This window comes from Euprymna scolopes, chromosome 2 (genome assembly GCF_053919585.1).
Source record: "Euprymna scolopes isolate OS-2025 chromosome 2, ASM5391958v1, whole genome shotgun sequence".
Classification (NCBI taxonomy): Eukaryota; Metazoa; Mollusca; class Cephalopoda; order Sepiida; family Sepiolidae; genus Euprymna; species Euprymna scolopes.
In genome coordinates this window covers 133,117,518-133,137,136 of record NC_136483.1, presented here as the reverse complement: position 1 = coordinate 133,137,136, position 19,619 = coordinate 133,117,518, and the positions used below count along the sequence as shown (strand labels likewise).

The 19,619-nt window shown below is 32.1% G+C and overlaps 1 protein-coding gene across 2 annotated transcripts in view; it reads right to left on the bottom strand.

Moving 5' to 3' along the window:
- Nucleotides 1-12,989: 12,989 nt before the first annotated feature.
- Nucleotides 12,990-19,619, bottom strand: part of LOC145296168 (uncharacterized) — a 111,818-nt gene continuing 105,188 nt past the window's right edge. For both annotated transcript variants that reach the window (XM_080142378.1, XM_080142381.1), the window contains one exon: nucleotides 12,990-19,204. In XM_080142378.1, the coding sequence (XP_079998504.1) occupies nucleotides 13,738-19,170 (5,433 nt within the window). In that variant the 5' untranslated portion in view covers nucleotides 19,171-19,204 and the 3' untranslated portion in view covers nucleotides 12,990-13,737. The remainder of the gene's footprint in view (nucleotides 19,205-19,619) is intronic.

The following is a 19,619-nucleotide window of genomic DNA, read 5'->3' as shown; positions in this document are numbered from 1 at the left end:
TTGTTAAATTGAATGATGGTACACAAAGACAAAAGGCCATCATCTGTTTTATCCATGGCTCACACTATAAATTATATGATTAAAAACAACAAAGTGACAACAGTTTTTTTAAAAATAAACATTAGCAAAAAAAAAAATGTCAATATTTAATTAAAAAAAAGAAACAGTCAAAAAAACTGTAATACAAAATTCGTTATACAAAATCTGTTATACAAGAAATAAAATAAAAAAATAAGTCTGTTTTTTTTTATATAAACCACAGTTTTTAAAGTATTTCAGAATCACTTTTTTTTCTTAATTTTTAAGTGGAAAGACTTTATGCATTTTATTTTTATTTACCATCAAGTTTCTGTTATTTAAACTAAACAAAAAACTTTTGAACCCATAAGTTCATTTTATTTTTTAGCAAGCAATTCATTTCTTTTTCATCTGATTGGGTTACATTTGAAAGTCCATGTTTTCCATTGGTTTAGGAGCAAACTTAATGAACTATAATACTTCTTATGATGTACAAAGAACCGGATGTTCACCCTGTGGCAACCACATATGGTACATACTTAGATTGGTCCACACAGCATTTCCGGTAAAATTAATAAATACAAAAATGTTTACTTTTAACTGACTCAGTGTATTCTCTGAGATTTCACCACGAAGCATAAATCAACAAATGAGTTCGTCACATCAAAGTATCCTTTTTTCATTTTCACTTTTGTAGGTTGAACTCATCTCACGGCAAGTACTAATCTTTTTTATGCTACTACGTACAGTGACTCACAAGTCCTACTATAGACAGAGGTACCTACATCCTGCTACACCTTATCAATTTATCAATCTGACAATAAATTTTCATAATCAAAGAACGTTTTCTCATTTTCTTCCACTATTATATGTGAATTTGGAATGTCTGGATATATATAGGAATATATACAGGAATTACTTTCTAATCGTCTGTTTAAAGAGCTTCAAAATCAATTTAGAATTTCACACGGCCACAAAATAAAAACACTTATTAATAATAATAGTATTACAACAATCTCTTAAAAAATATTTTTTTAAATCTATATATTAATAGGATAGTGTGTGTGTTATTTATTATGTGTGTCGCATTTACATCTGAGTCACTGTCAACATTACCTATGAATGAGTCCCCTGTGGAATTTCCACAGGTCCCGCTAGTATCTTATTAATAGATTAACATTTATTAATGATAGATTAAAATATATTAATTAATTCATAACCATAAAAATTTTTAAACTGATGACGTATTTAACTGTCAGTTAGAAATTAAATTAACAAAAAGACTTTTAAAGTAAAGTTCATGTTTTGCTCCAAAATCAAATAAAAACATTTTTTTTATCGTGCCTACTGTATCACTGAACTTTCTAATCAACAGTTTAAAAGCTCCAAAGTCACTTTCGAATTTTAAACACTCATAATAATTAGTTAGTCATTTTAATCCATAAAACAAAATAGCCGGCCTTTTATATTCTTGCTTTGTGATTTTGTAATTCTGAAGCTTTTAGTCTGTCAATTAAAAACCAATGGCTTGACTTACAGTTCAATGGTTAAAAGTAAAATGTGATGATCCCTTATGTTATATCACAGAACTGGCATTTTTGTTTAACCTTTCGTGAAGAAGAAAAGGGATTTTTGTTTGTCATTAAAATTTTTTTTTAGCCAATCAACAATCGACTTAGATATGCACCTTCTGCCGTCCTGTCCTTGGGAATGGTTTGCTGTTTCAGCCAAGCAACATCCTGTTTATTGGCAATTTGAAAATTTGTTTACTTATAACGAAAACAGAAATTTCTGCAAACAAAAATAAACTGTAATAAAAAATTTAAAATGATAAACTTTTTTTTTTCAAGTTTTGAAGGAATGTTTGAAAATATTCACTTCTCCCATATCAGCACAGAGCTTGGCTCTGAGGAAACCAATAGTTTAAATTTTTGACATTATATCTGTAATAACACTATACAATAATCTAATTAGCCATTGACTGCTACAGATCTTTTCTACACTTACAAACTTTAAATATTCCAATCAAACAAGTTATAGCAAAAACATTACTGTTAAAGCATTTGAATCAATAGGGATAAAATTCATGGTTGTGGAGTCAGAAAGTAATAAAAGGAAATAATTCTACATATAATTTAAATATTTATTTAATAAGAATATATATACCATTAATAAACACACACATATATATATATATACACATGTATGAAAGTATAACTATGAGTAATAAATATACATACGTATACGATCTATACCTACCCGGTGTTACCTAGGATGCTAAGAATTCATTTTAGTTGCTAATTAACACATTTTTAATCTTAAGTTAGAAAATCATTATTATATTCTTCAATTTAAAATGAGTTATCTCCCTTGATTTTTATTTTTAGTTGATTATTTTAAAATGTTTCATATTAGCTGTCGTCTGGGTCGCACTAGGTATTAAAAAAAAAAAAAACAAGCTATATCAAAGTACATTAGTATATAGACAATAACACGGTACAACATTAACAAATGAAAATTGGCAAGTCAGAAGTTTGATTTTTCAACTGAAATGTTATTTGGTTCTAACACTGAACATCCAACAAGATAAGTTTATATGTAAGATATGTTTGACTGTTCAGATGTACCTGAATCTGATTATCACTATGTCCATTACTTCCAAATCTGTTTTCCATTTTTATTTCTTTTTCTTTGATCTACATTGGTTAACTATGGACACCTCGATTAAGGCCCTCCATAAGTTAAAAAAGGGGGTTTATCAAAATAAACACACGACTGAAACAAATATTACTCTCAGAGGTGCGTAGGTTTATATACAGGCATGCTTATCAAATGTGTGCGAAGTTAAAGTCTACACAAGGGAACCAATTTGGATCCACGTGCTGTAGCATTTATTTGCCAACCGCACACACTGATGAGACAGTGTACATTCACAACAGGCTTCATCGTCTAATCAACTTCGGCTTAATACATCAGTCGATTGGAGCGATAGGCCAGGCCATTTCATGTCAGCCATCATTAAGCAAGCAATCTTGAAGTCCCGTTGGATATAGAGAATGAAAGAATATCTTTGTTCATGCAGGTCAGAAATTAAAAGAATTCGGATGTTAAATAATGTCAAAATACAATATGTTTGCAAACGATTCATTAGTTTTGTTTGTCATTTTATGACATCTCTTTTGAGTTATTTATGCTGTGAATGTTCTCTGACCTATATAAATATATAGACACTATCACCGATAATGAGTACTTCTCCCTGGCATATATATAAGCATGTTTCATAGTACGCCACAGGAGGGGGTGCGCTTGAGCCTGATCTGCTCTAATAGGGTCGATTTAGTGAGAGCAGTATGATATTGGAACACCCAAAACTGCTCTAAGACCTAAGCAAATTACATTAATGATGACACTTTTCAGCACAAAATTAAAGTGCATATATTCGAAGTGTGTATATATATATATATATATATATATATATATATATAAGCAAAAAATTAAATGCCATCCAATGATTATTAATTTAGCTGTAAGTATTCTTTCCAAATTTTTAATTCATGTGATTTTAAGAACGAATAATTTTCATTGAAAATACCCCCCTTTAACATTGAATAAATAGGAGTGCTGGGGTCATAGGGACTGGAACTTTAACTTACGGATATAAGTCAAACAAAAACCTATATATATCAGCTCTACTGACAAACTTAGTATCAAGCACTTTTAACAAGAAGTTTGATTCTAGAATAATAAAGTATTTCTTTTGTTTTCTTCTATTTTATGTGTCATTCAAAAAAGGAAAGCGAAAGTTTTTATTCGATAAACATTTTTATACAAATTTTATTTCATTTTCATTTCAGATATACATGACACTTTTGAACTATTATCTTGTACCAAGCCTAAACTCTATATATATATATATATATATATATATATATATATATATATATATATATATATATATATATATATATATATATATATATATATATATATATATATATATATTCAAAATAAACAATATAATATATTTGGGGAAATTTTTCAATAGTGTTTAATACTATTAAATACTAGCTCTTTATTATAATGATGATAATAATAATAATAATAATACAAAAGTATTTTGAGTGGCTACACACTCCTAGATACCATCAGGCCACTCTCTCTCTCTCTCTCTCTCTCTCTCTCTCTCTCTCTCTCTCTTTCTCTATCTATCTATATATCTATGTATATATACATATATATTCGCTATGTGGGTGCAAATATTTATTTAAATATGAACTGTTAAAAGAAACAGGTACTTCATAACGATTGCGTTTTTGCATCAACTGTTACAGTTGAAACATCATACATGTAGGCTGAATGTCAAAAATGTTCCCCTTTTTTCATTGTTTTTATTTTCTGCTTTCTTTCCTTAGTATATTTTTTCTTAGCAATTTGAAATCCACCTTTTGTTTTTCTTTCCTTCCCCTCCCATCTCTCCTCTTCTTCTGCCATTCCCTCTTCTTTTATCTTACATGACAATGTTTTTTGCCTGTACATGTAAACTAATATCTTTACTCATTTTCGAGGAAGCATTTTTAATAATAAAGACAAAAATATTAAAAATCTAACCATATGAGTTAATTTGATATATATAGGGTCCGCCATAAGTAACTACTGTTTCATATTGTGTACTTATATTATCGCATAATATATAATGTATATTTATTTGTTGCAGTTTTATTCTAGAATAATCTACTATTTCTTTTGTTTTCTTCTGCTTTATGTGTCATTCAAAAAAGGAAAGTGAATATTTTTTTTTTTGATAAACATTTTTATACAAATTTTATTTCATTTTCATTTCAGATATACATTATGTCCACACAATTCACAAAAAAAAGCAAAAAACAAAAATTGTGGTTTTGAAGTAGTTCTGGAAAGTCGAGAGCGTGATATTCGTCCAACGTGAATTTTGAAACAATTTGAGTCCAAGCCGCCTACCCATCCAGCGATTATTAGTCTGTTGGGTTTATATTGAAGTAAAATTATATAGTTGCTTATGGCAGACTCTGTATGTGTGTTGGGCCTACTAATTCTTAATTGTTTTAAAATAATAAGTTTCATTGTCTACAGTGGCCAACCAGTCAGTGATGCCTGGACATTCATTTAAGAGAGGACATTTAAAAAGATGGTCTTTTTTTTATATTATTGTATTGTCAGTCCAAGTTGTGAAAGATCATTGCCCGAAAACTAAAATTGATGAAACCGTATGTGATGTCTTCCACGACACTGTAGCAACTCACCACCCTGACTTTAATAAACAGTAAAAAAAACAAAAATTTCGTAGAGCTAGAGAGGTTTAAGTATTCTTGTAAAAAAGTGTGTAATTTGATAGACAAGAACATAATAAATTCGATTTATTTATATTCGATTGAATAATTTTCATATTAAATCTGTGTTTATATATAATTAGAAGAATACCCGTCCCAGGACAGATAAAATGAATCCACAGAACATAAGTTTTGAACCACTTTTATGTCTCTTTACAAAGATGAAAATCAAGATATGCTATTACATCTTATGCTTAGAATACTTATTCAAATTGTGATCATATTTCCATTACATTGATAAGAAATGTCTAAAATTTAAGACTTAAGGGAATCTTGCTTCACTAATGTTTAATGACAATGAATCAAATTCAACATAGATTTTAAATATTTGATTTTTCAAATTGAAGCTTATGCCTCTATTATACACTCTAAAAACTCTTAAAAATACTCAAAAGACATTGAAATTCGTAGAATATTTATTAATTGATGCTTATTGCTAAAAGTTTACAAAAGATCGAATTTATATAAATGTTCCTTGGTATAAAACTAACTTAAACTAAATATAACATACATTTATCTTTCTTACAACTAGCAGTTCTTTTACAAAAATTCGAAACGATCGCTTAATTAATTCATGAGTGAATTCTACACATAGGAATATATAAAGATATATATACCTAACTTTTCCATAATTATTTTATATGATTACAGACTTTATACTGGAGTCTTGAAAGGCATGCAATCAAGATCTGTCCTGGGCATCACCGGACCCGTCTGCACACCACTGGTTGCCTACCTCGACAGACCAAACCGTTTCTGTCTGTTAGCATTTGATGCAAGAGTAGCACGCCAACCATAATTGGTACTTGGAACGATTTAGCCTGGCCGTGAACCTGCAGGGTGAACTTTAGCTGACACTGTCGAGCTATACGTACGAGGCTTAACAAAGCCGACTTTTCATTAAGCGAAATTTAGGAATTTCACACAAGCAAATTGCAGAGTTTATAACTATCATCATGAGACGTCTATTAACACCTCTCCTCGACAGGCCAGGCGCAGTTTAACAAAGTGAATTTCAGAAAGCGAGCGACGAATAAATAAATAGAGAGACGGTGGAATCATTGGAGGGAAAGTGCGTTACTAAATCTGTCTCTTTTAAACAGTTTTTGTTTTGTTTTTTTGTTTTTTTAATTAGAAATCTTGGAAGAAAATGGACAAAGATTATAGAATGACTTACTGCGATAATTGCCAGGATAAAATCGAGGGACTTGGTGACTTTTATTTAAAGAACTCAAAGAAGAAATGTACGTTGAACAATGGTGGTTTCTGCAATCAGAAAATGTATGTGTGGGAAGGGGATTGAAGCGTGTACGTCGTCTAATACGAAACTGAGACTTTGATATGCTAACTAAGGAAAGAAGTCATTACCTGAAACACAGACATTTTTTGTATTATTAATGAACTCTCGGATATTTTATTTTAATGCATACATATATACTTATATATTTATGCGCCTTTCAGAAGTACCCAGATTTCTGCCATGGGTTCAGATTTTGGAAAATTTTCCAGATCAAATATTTAAGAAAGACCGAAGTTCTACACGGTCATTATAAACCGGAATTCGGGGTAATCTGATGAACGAAATTTGGGAACTTCTAAAAAACGCACAAATGTATAGTTTCTAAATGAAATAAATACATATTCTGCTCTAATATTATTCTTACGATTGAGCACTTTTAATAAGTTTTTTTTTATCAAATGTTAATTGCGCTATCTAGCATATTGAGATTTTGTTATCCTTGTGGATTCTAAAATAAAGATATGTATCTATGTACTTATATCTATATGTATATTTATAGCTATATTAAGCTGAATAGAATGTTTAACATTATTATTATTATCATTATTATTATTATTATTATTATTATAAATATCTATCACTTTAAAATTGAGCACTTTGATACAAAACCTTGCACATTGTACATATGTATGTCCGCATATAGTTATTCACAGAAGTAAGAATAGTCTGGGCCAATTCACAGGTTAAGGAACAAATAAAACTAATTGAATCTAACAATGGTCTTCACGGTCTACCAAAGACTCCGACAGTAGCCAAAATATAACCCGTTCACTTTATTCACCTTGGTCACGCCATTTATATAGAGAACAAATAAAATAAAATTCACAAAATAAAAAAGGTGATTTTCTTACATTTTACACAAATAAAAAAGTCTTTTTGTTTTCTAATTGTTCTGATTCCAAATAAAAAATATTTAAAAAAAAAAAAAAAACGTGGTCAACGTGAATAAAGTTTTCATTTACACCAAATCTACCAAACAGAAAAAAATCAAACAAGTTCCTTCGAAGGTTCAAGCAGCAACACCCGGTTTCCTGGTTCAATCCACAAACCCAGCTGTGCATGTGTGTATATTACATTGGTGTGGTTTCCTAGATGTTAATTCAATGAAACTCTGGTCTTTATAAAAATAGTAGAGCTGCATTGTATATTTTTCTCTTTATACAAACATTATTGGCTACATATGTGCATACATGTTCCAACTGTGATTTCTTTTGAAATTCAGCATCATCAGACCAACTAGACTAACTAAACTTGATTCAAAAGAAACCACAGCTGAGACATACGTGCACATATGTAACCAAAAATGTTTCTATTATACACTATAAATTAGATTTTAGGTATTGCACTGTTAACACATACACACACACGCACACACACACACACATATTAGTATATATATGATTAACAATGCAACACATAAAATATAATTAATTCGAATATTTAGAGTATTTGAGAATAGTGTGCTCAATATCAAAGTGATAGAGGGTCATATGAATAATGTACAACATATCTATTTTAAGATTCCGTACGGCAGTTTCAACAATTCACATTAACATCTGAATATGAAGATTCTTAGAAGACAAAACTGCAGTAGGAATTATTAATGTAAGTATATATATATATATATATATATATATATATATATATATATATATATATATATATAATTGTGGCAACTTCCCATTGTTTTTCTTAGCATTCTAGAAACAAACATAAAAAATCATATTTGATTGAACTTTTTGTTGTTGAAACCTGATTTAAATGCTATTTTGATATTTTTTGGAAATTTTATCTTTTATATAAATGATTTAAAGACTAAAATGTAAACTGATTATTAAATTCGCATTGAGCACTTTTTAGATAACAGAGCAACAATGTAATAAGTAAGGATGATCAAATGTGGATTATATAAACAAAGCACAACTAAAATTTCAAGTGATACTTTTTTAAAAATATTTTTTAAAACGTCTCATAATTTTTTCTTATTTCCTGTTTCATGTAAAATGAAACCGGAAGTACAAAACGCAACTACAGGATCGTATTTTTGATTTTGGTCTAACGATCATTCAAGTCAGGAAACTATTGATTATCATTGATTATAAAAATATGTAATTTGTATTATTTTCATTGATCATTATCAATAGTTTCACACCCAAATCGAATTAAAGGAATGTTTCCTAAAGTTTTTATTTTTTTCATTTTTTATTTTAGAATGCTTTTCTATTTTTGTTTCTAACGAATTATTGTGAAGGTTCAAGATATGCTTGAAAACATTGATTATCTTGACAAATGGAGAAATAGTCAGAAAGAAAACGAATATATTTGCTGGAATCTGCTTTTTTATATTGTTTTTTTTTATGCTTTGAAATTATAATTTATTATTTATTTATCTTAAACACAGAAGGTTTGACTATTATATATATATATATATATATATATATATATATATATATATATATATATATATATACACACACACACACACACACACATATAAACTGGGTAGGCAGGTTGACCATGCGAAAAGATGGAACTAAAGCCAGACAGCAGCCATTAGGGTTCGTGGTGCTTGGGTCATAAAAATAAAAGTCAAAAATCGATTTAGCTTAAGGAACATTTATACTCTGATCACTATTAGAGTAATGGTCTGTTTGTGACTGGTTCTTCTGGACAGACAAGGCTAAAATTGTATCGGTCATCATATTTTAGAAAGATAAATATTGCTGTTGTCAGTAAGCAAATGGCAACCGCAATAAAAAAAAAAAAAACAAGTGGTGAAAAGAATACAATTTAATGAAGGTCTTGAGTTTGACAAGGAATTTTCGAATCTAAGATGATACGATATCTACCTTTTTTGTTGTGATTCTGACGAACTCTGATAACAAATAAATTAATATTTAAATTAAAGATCTAATCGGAAGAAACATCTATAATGCTATTTGAGAAACGATTATTATTGCTTATCTAATACGTGTGTTTCTGAAGGAAATATCGAATGTTTTTTCTCTAAACAACTAAGGTTTATATGATATCAATTTAAACTCTCTACTCGTGCAGTATTCAGCTACAAAAAATTATTGTGTTAACTATAAGACATTTTTATCATATATCTATATACATATATACTCGTATCTATACCTCTCTCTCTTTATATATATATATATATATATATATATATATAGTAAGTTATAAAATGTATATGGCGATTAAGCTACACTGAATATTCCGCGTTTCATCCACTCTAGGATTCTTCAGCGCATAAGCCTGAAGAATCCTAGAGTGGATGAAACACGGATTATTCAGTGTAGCTTAATCGCCATATACATTTTATAACTTACTAACTAGCTCTACCTACGTATTGAGCACTTTTGAAGTAAAAGCTTAAAGTTTACGCATAGATCTATACTTTCGTATATTAATTTTATGTGAGTAAATTAAGTAGTTATATATATATATATATATATATATATATATATATATATATATATATATATATATATATAGTGGTTACGGAAAATCATTTCAAGTTGAGGAATAATTACAATAGAATGACATTCACAAAGGAAACTATAGAAACTATAGAAAGAGTACTATATTGCCTGAATATATATAGGAACAAAATAAAAAAATAAAATCAATTCTAATATTAAGTGGCAAATCTTCAAATTAACTCCACCTTGAGATATAAACAGTAAATGTGAAATGATTATATACTCTTACTAATCTAGAAATATTTAAGTGTAATTTATACATGCATAGTATAATAATGTGTTCATATATATATATATATATATATATATATATATATATATATATATATATATATATATATATATATATATATATAATGATTATGTTTGTATGCATGTATAACTAGTTATGATATGCAAGCTTTCTTCTATAAAACATCAAAAGCCATGTAATACCTATCTCCTAACCCTACTTGGCTACACTCGCTTCTAAGAAATCATTAAAAATCGTTTGAGAAGGATTTTAAATTTGTAAGAATAAAGGGGGATAGGGATTATAGGTGAAAAGAAAGAGGGAAAGGAATAGAAAGAAAAGGTGGATTTTAGTTAAAATCTAAGGTAGAGTGTGTGGAAATCAGCCTTTTTTGTTTCCAGAAAGAAAAAAAAAACAAAGGATTTCAACGAATTAGCTGAGAACTGACATTTTTGATAATTGCTAAAAAACATAAAATATTTCTTCTCTTAAAAATATATTAAAGGAAAAGTTAAAAAACAAATGCGAAATTAAATTTTACTCTTTTCACCGACAGCAATAGCTGAGCCGATTGTACTACAAAATAAAGTCGGTTATACATATGCATACACACATAATATTATGCATATATATATATATATATATATATATATATATATATATATATATATATATATATTTGTTTTGAGTGTTTTGATGTAACCCATAAAGGATATACGTTTCTCAGGAAAGGGCCAAGACGTTGCCTCAAGATATTAAAAGAGCTTCCAGGCACCAAGTCACAGACCATTGGCTTAAGCTCTTCAAATCAAGCGGACAATTCTAATTCCTAAGAAGGAAATATAAAAAAAATATGTCGTCTGAAACAGTCTTCACTATTTGGCTACTGAAGTTGGCATTCCCAAAAGGTTGAAAAAAAAACCCAAAAAACAGAAGAACTTTCTGCTGAAGAATTGAGGAATGTGTCCTTAATTCCGAAAGGTGGAATGCGTATAGAATGAGTCTCAGTACAGTGAACCAACCATTGTTATTAAAAAAATATATCAGTTTAAAAAATTAATTATTTCGTAGTAATTGAATAAATATTACAAGCAAAAATTGATTTTCAGAAACGGTTCCATCCATTTCCTCTTTGATTATCCAAATACTCGTTAATATCTATTTTAGAAAAATATCTAACATGGATGCAAATATTGGCACCAGACTAGATTTCTTTACTATGCGAATAAAATTATATAACAAACATACTAATAAGAAGATAGTACTTTTTTTCCTTTGTTACCATACTTATGAATACTTATATTCATCTTTACAATTATATATATATATATATATATATATATATATATATATATATATATTGATATATATATATAGATATATATAGATATATATATATAGATATATATAGATATATATATATAGATATATAAGGGAATGATAATTTGCTTAAAATATACATAAATAAATATGCATAAATATGAATAAATGTATAAAATATATATTTATTTATGTATAAATAAATATAAGTAAGTATATATGAACATATATATAATTTACATATATATGTATATATAAATAATATATATTTATAAATATATATATAAATATTTTATATTTACAAATATATATAAATAAATATAAATAAATATAAAATATAAATAAATATATATATATAAATACATACAAATATAAATACATATATATAAATATATACAAATATAAATATATATAAATACATAACTATATATATAAAAATATCAACTTATATAAACATAAATATCTACATATGTACACATATAAATATATATACATATATATGTTAAAACCCTTTTAAATTGCAAGCATCTTAATATATCAATTATCCGTCTTATAAATAAATTGTGACTTTAGGAAGGTGAAAAGTTTGTAAGTTTTACATATGCACTTTTTGAAGTCAGGTAAATATTTTTGAAATCTTTAAAATATTTGTATAAATTTGTTTACCTTGAAATTTTTGCTTCATCTGTAACATGATGTTTCGCTTTTAAACAGCATTTTTATATGCAAATCAGTGGCGACTTGAGTAATAGGGCTAATCAGGCTGAGCCCGACCTCCTTGGACTATCTAACAAGTGTATTAGAAAACAACTAGAAATGCCTAATAAAATTATTCGTTAATGTTATAACGATATATGGTTTTATGCTTTTCTTTCTATGAAGTAACTTAAATTCGTTTGTGCTCTGGAGAGAGTGACATGAAGTTAGCCAAATCAGATTAAAAAAATAATTTATTTGAAATTATTAGAAATTAATTTTCTAATCATATCCATCACTGTAACTAGTATATATATATATATATAAAATATTTTTTCGTTTTTTTTCTAAAATTTAGTTGACACTGAGAAACAAAGCCGCCACTGATGCATTATTTTGTGCCTGTACATAATAATCTGTCATTGTTAGTTTTTATAGATTATATATTTAAAATTTACATTTGTAATTAAAATTCGTTTTTTTTTTCTTGCAATTTTCCAAAGAATAACATCTACACTAATTTCTGAAAGAAATCTTTTTGTAATAAAAACAAAAATATTAAAAAATCTTCTCAGAATGATTCTATTATTTCACTTATCCACATTTGTTCTATTTTGTATCTATGGCTATCTTGCTAGTTAAAAAAAATTCATTCCCCAAACAGAACAGTTTTGCACTACTTTTATGTCCTCTTATGAAAATTCTAAAACTAAACTTATTCTAATTTTTATCAAAACTCATTAAATAATTTCCGGTCAAGAAACATATCTAAAATTTGAAGCTTAAGTGTACAAAATAATTTTCAATTTCAGTGAATCTCACTTTAACTATGGATCAAATTTCATGCAAATCTAAAATATTTCAATTTTCAAATAAGATGTTTTGCCCACATTATACCCTCCAACCCTGGCAACTGTTTTAAATACTCCAAATAAGCTGAAATTTTAAGAATCTTTATCAACTGATGTTTAATATTGTTAAAACTTTATCAAAATAGGAAATCTCTGAAAATTGACAGAGATCTTCTAGCCTTCATTTCCATAAAACTAAATATAACTCACATTACGCATCCTTACACAGGTTTGTTTCAAGATTCATAATGATCAATTAATTTTATCAATTACATTTTTTTACAATGATAATAAGATGGCTTTATATACAAGCAACTTTTTGTCCTAGGATAGACAGATATTATTTCTTTTGAAAAGATAACCTAACAGGATCCGAAATCTAGGAAGTTAATAGGCGGAAACAGCAAACCAATATCACAATTAGCAAAAATCCCATCAAAAATACGAGCAGAGTTGCATATCTTCAGACATTCGGGTCAAATTTAGAATAAACTGTTTCACCCGATGCCGTTCGCTGATTCTGGGCTGTCAAGCAATAACTGTCATCCCATGTGGAATGAGTGGTGCTCCAGTCAGCAGAGACATTCTGGTGCACTTCAGAGCTGTAGCCACAACTTCTTTGAGGCATGGTTTCCATGCAATCACCTGCGTTGGAATAATGGTAAGAACAGGTGTCTCGCCCACTACCCTCTCCAACATTTTCGGAGGTTTCACAAGCTTGACAAGATGAACAACAGTCAGTGGATCCCAGACTCAACTCTCCAGATTTGGAACTCTGGCAAACAGTTCCAGCATTTTGGAGAGTAGATCCATTGGGATTCTGGTCAGCTGTTGGGCATTCCGGAGCGATGTTAATCCTGAAAGTAATTATTTCATGACTTTCTTGTGGCTCCAGATAATAACTGACCGTCCTTCTGGGCAATGTCTCGATACCTTGCTGCATATCACATTCCTCACAGACGCTGTCCAAGCACTTTGTCTCAACATGTTCCATGGAATCCAAATCGGGGATAATAGTCATCTTGGAACTTCTCAGAGGACAACTTGTTTCACTCTGAGATGATCCACAGTCTTCATATATTCTGTATTCAGGAGGGAGCCCATAATAGTATGGATTGGTTGACTGATTGGATGTAGCAGCCATACCTTCAGTAGGATATGATGCTGGGCTCGGAAAAGACTGGAAATATGTGTTTGATCCGAGATTGTTATCAGAAGTCACTGTAAAACTTTGTTCTGAATTAAGGTAACCTGTAAGGTTTGAGTCGACAACTGATCCAAATCCACTGTCTCGGCTAGTATATCCATCTGCAGACGGTTCAACACTTGATTCAAAGTCAATGTTTTCATTTGTATAACATTGTATTGCCGGTTCAAATCCAGTACCTTCTGTAGTTTCTGTCACCTTTGAACCTTCAACTGTTGTTTCACCTGCAGAATCTTGACACACATAACCTTCTCCAATGGTTTCAACCGTTGTTCCAAATCCAGAATTTTCATGTAACACAGCTGACCCATCTCCCATTTCTTGACATGCAGAAGTTTCTCCAGTAGTGGATTCCTGCCAGTTATTTTGAGACACATAACCATCTCCAGTCACTTGCATTGTAGAGTTTTGCCCAGCATTTCCTTCTGTCGATTCAGGAGTGCATACAAATCCACAGCTCTGATAAACAGTTCCGACAGCATTGGCTTCCTTGTTTGATTCTGTAGCAGTGTCTTGGCAAACATTGACTTCTATTTGGGTATCTTTGCAAACATAATCTTGTTGGATAGTAGGCTCTGTGACCTCTTGATTGATGTCAGCTTTTTCTATGGTACCAATGGTAGTATTTTCAATAGTATCTCCTTGATTTTCATGTTCAATTCTAGACTCAACTGCAGTCTCTTGAACAGCAGATACTGGCTCAGGTGTGTTTCCTTGAGAAGGCATATCTTCAACAGCAGACTTGATGGTTTCGGTAGTAGTCTCTTGAGCCATGGTTTCAACATTGGTCTCTTGAGATGTCACTTCACCTACTATCTCAACAGTATTCTCTTGAGAAGTTGTAACTTCACCTCCAGTCTCAGCATTATTCTCTACCGAGGTTGTAACTTCACCATCAATCTCAACATTGGTCTCTTGAGAGGTTGTAACTTCAACTCCACTTTCAACTGCAGTTTCTTCACAGGTTGTAACTTCACCTCCACTTTCAACTGTGGTCTCTTGGGAAGTTGTAACTTCACCTCCACTTTCAACTGTGGCTTCTTGAGAAGTTGTAACTTCACCTCCACTTTCAACTGTGGTTTCTTCACATCCACTCTCAACTGTGGTCTCTTGGGAAGTTGTAACTTCACCTCCATTTTCAACTGCGGTCTCTTGGGAAGTTGTAACTTCACCGCCACTCTCAACTGTGGTCTCTTGGGAAGTTGTAACTTCACCTCCACTCTCAACTGTGGTCTCTTGGGAAGTTGTAACTTCACCTCCACTCTCAACTGTGGTCTCTTGGGAAGTTGTAACTTCACCTCCACTCTCAACTGTGGTCTCTTGGGAAGTTGTAACTTCACCTCCACTTTCAACTGTGGTTTCTTCACAGGTTGTAACTTCACCTCCACTTTCAACAGTGGTCTCTTCGGAAGTTGTAACTTCACCTCGACTTTCAACTGTGGTCTCTTGAGTTGTTACTTCACCTCCACTTTCAACTGCGGTGTCTTCACAAGTTGTAACTTCACCTCCACTTTCAACCGTAGTCTCTTGGGAAGTTGTAACTTCACCTCCACTCTCAACTGTGGTCTCTTGGGAAGTTGTAACTTCACCTCCACTTTCAACTGCAGTTTCTTCACAGGTTGTAACTTCACCTCCACTTTCAACTGCAGTTTCTTCACAGGTTGTAACTTCACCTCCACTCTCGACTGTGGTCTCTTGGGAAGTTGTAACTTCACCTCCACTTTCAACTGCAGTTTCTTCACAGGTTGTAACTTCACCTCCACTTTCAACTGTGGTCTCTTGAGAGGTTGCAGCTTCACCTCCACTCTCAACAATCATCTCTTGAGATGTTGTTGCTTCACCTATTGTCTCAACAGCAGTCTCTTCAGATGTACTTTCATCTGCAGTCTCTTGAGAATATGTAGCTTCACCAATTGTCTCAACGGTTGTCTCTTGACATGTAGCATCACCTACTGTCTCTACAGTAGCCTCTTCTGATGTAACTGCACCTAAAGTCTCAACAGTGGTCTCTTCAGATTCTCTAGTTTCACCTGCATTCGTCTCATCAATCGTTGTAACTGCGCCTATAGTCTCAACAGTAGTTAGTTCAGAAGCATCACCTTCAGGTTCTACAGAAGTCTCAATTGTGGTATCTTGAGAAGCCATAGCTTCTGTTTCAACTGCTACAGGCTCAATAGATGGCTCAACAGCAACCTCTTGAGTCTCTCCTAATGGTTCAACATTAGTTTCAACTGTGGTTTCTTGTGAAACTGTAGCTTCACAAACAGGTTCTACATTATTTTCAATTGGTGTCTCTTCACAAATGTGAAGGCCTTCTTCACTAGAAAATTCTGTAACAGGCTCAATAATAACCTCTTCACTTGCAGCAGTCTCACACGTAACCATTTCCTCTGTAACACTTGTTTCAGGCGCTTCCACTGTTGAACTTGGTTGTATTTCTGAAAATGTTTCTTCTTGTCCATTGGACGTTGTGTCAGTGCTAACAATAATTTGATTATCTGCAATTATTTCGTCATTATTTTCAACCATGGTCGTGTCATCTTGCATCTCAACTGGCATTTCTGAAATGTCGATACTTGGAGCTGAGTCACTCTCATTACTACCCTCAGGAATTGTTTCGAGAGACTGCTTAAAATCAGATGACATCGAATCAACACTCACAGATTTTTGTACACCGACCTCTACATTGTCTGCTGGATATGGTTCAAAATGATCTGCATCCGTTTCCTGGAAATTAAGTGCATCAGAACACTCTTGCAAAACCATCTGCTCTTCTGCAAGATCACCATTGCCAGTCACCATAGATTCTTCACCTGGTTCTTCCAGAGAAAATTTGGGATCAGCCATTACCTCACCAGATGTTAACGTTTCGCTTGCTGGAGATGACAAAGCCTCCAAGCTTTCAACTGTATCTAAATGATGATCCATGCAATCTGGAGGGATCGATACCAAACAAACCTGTGATTCGATATCAGATGGAATTTCAACTCTTACTGGTATTTGGTAACTGGAGGCCTCAATGAGTGGTTCTGAAACAGGAACAAGATCTTGCAACTCACTATCTTTAGTAGTTGACACGATACTTTGCTGAGATTCGACTTCTTGACAAATGGTTCCACATGGCGTAGTTACAAGACTTTCCTGGCTCATAGTGTCACAGGGTGTGTAATTCTCCACTACCTCCATAGGTTGAGTAATGCTCTCCCTTGGAGACATTTGGAAATTGTTCATTGATCCAAGATCTGGGGCAGGAAGATTATCCTCAAAGACGGAAATGCTTTGCTGTGATTCTAAATCAAGTTCCATGCTTCCATGGGGGATGATTTCTAAGCTATCTTTGTCCCTAAGGTACGAGTGCAATGAAGGTGATATGGTGGGTTCAAAATCATCAGTTGGTGGAGGCACAGCTTCCATTAATTCACTCTCCGCACAAGCCAATTCATCGTCTATCATTGGAATCGAGGCAGATCCTGGCGAAAATGGTGCCTGATTCTTCTTTAGTTCTAAATACTCACTCACTGTTTGACAAGGAGTAAACGGACCTTGATACTCACAAGAAGGGGGTGGAAGTACTTCTGTAGAATCGCTAAAGTGTGTAGCTATATCATCTATAGGGATAGCATCAAGGATCACAGATTCAGTAGGTCGACTTATACACTCACTTGGAAGTTCTTCTGCAAATTCAGGTGGACCTGTCACAGAGGAGCTCCTGTTTAATGAGATTGCCATTGACACAGGTGCAGAGATTGTACGTCCCACACGACTCATAGGTGGGGTCTGTAAAATTGTGGGAGTTTCTTTGGTATGTGAAGATGTGTCTGAGATTTGAGCTTCAGTCTGGGGAAGGGAACTGGTGTCTGGTTCAACGACTTCCGGTTCAATATTATCGGTTGAGACAAAGCGTTTTGGGGAGGTTTCCAGCTCGGTAAGCTCCAGAGATTTATTTCCAGTTTCCTGGTCAATTTCCTCGGCCACTGACATTGTCTCAAGATATTCCGGCAAGTCCATTGTCTGACATATCTCATTACAAGTATGCGCGGAGAAAAACTTCCGGAAACCGTGAGCACCTTGGTCTTTTGGCCCCCACTCTTGGTTTGCAGAATGGATTATAGGGTTTGTGAGAAGAAACTCGGTACCATGTGCTTGCCCCTGCAGGCCACAGACAAGAGTGTCTCCAGTTTGTGATGCCGTGAAATGGCTAAAGGCCTGAAGAATATATGCATACTCTGCTCCTTTCAGTGGGCTGTTTCGATAGAATTTACGAAACTTTGATCCAATATAAGGTTCTATCGCAACACAATCGTCAGACTTGATGCGCTTGGTGTTACTCAAGAAGTAAATACAATCTGTACAAGTTGAAGATATATCAATGAGAGCCAATGTAGGAACCATAAATTTCACTGTGTATTGGTTGTCTATCATTTTATTAAACTGTGCAGCCAATTTATTTGCAGTCTGTATTCTGTTTACATAGGAGCTCCAGTCCTCATGCTTGGCGATATCAATACTCCTGAAGACCTTAACTGTACAGTATTCTCCCGAACGAGGACCTTTACCATTCAGTCTTCCTTTATACATAAATTTAGAGTTTCCTTTGGCAAATGGACTATCTTCAAACTCCGCCCAATATGGGTAGCCATCTTCATCAGCTGTCGACCAAAGAGTTCGATTGGAACATTTGACCGCCATTGTAGCTTGTGTTTATCAATTCAAAATCAAATTGCTGAAAAGAGAAAAAGAAAATTTAAATAGATTTTTTTGTTTCTGAAATTTTTTAGATAAGGATTAATAATTTGTATTGTTTGGATTATTCAGACTACTGTTCTCATCTTGAATATTATTTTTCACAACGTTTTGGTTGATGTAACCTCCAACCTTCTTCGGGTGTATCTTGTCGAACTCGGTAATCTTTCTGTTGAACATGAGAATCTGCATGGGATTTAGAATGGAGCTTTTTATTTAATTGACAAGGGTAGCATGCTTTAGTTCTGTCAGCCATAACTGGGTTGACAATTGTATTTTGAGTTTTGCCTGCACCGTCAATCATGACTGAGTAGAAGTCCTAAGTAATGCAGAATTGTAATCTTACACACTGAGGATTGAAGATTTTACTTCGACTAGAGTCTAACTTACAACTG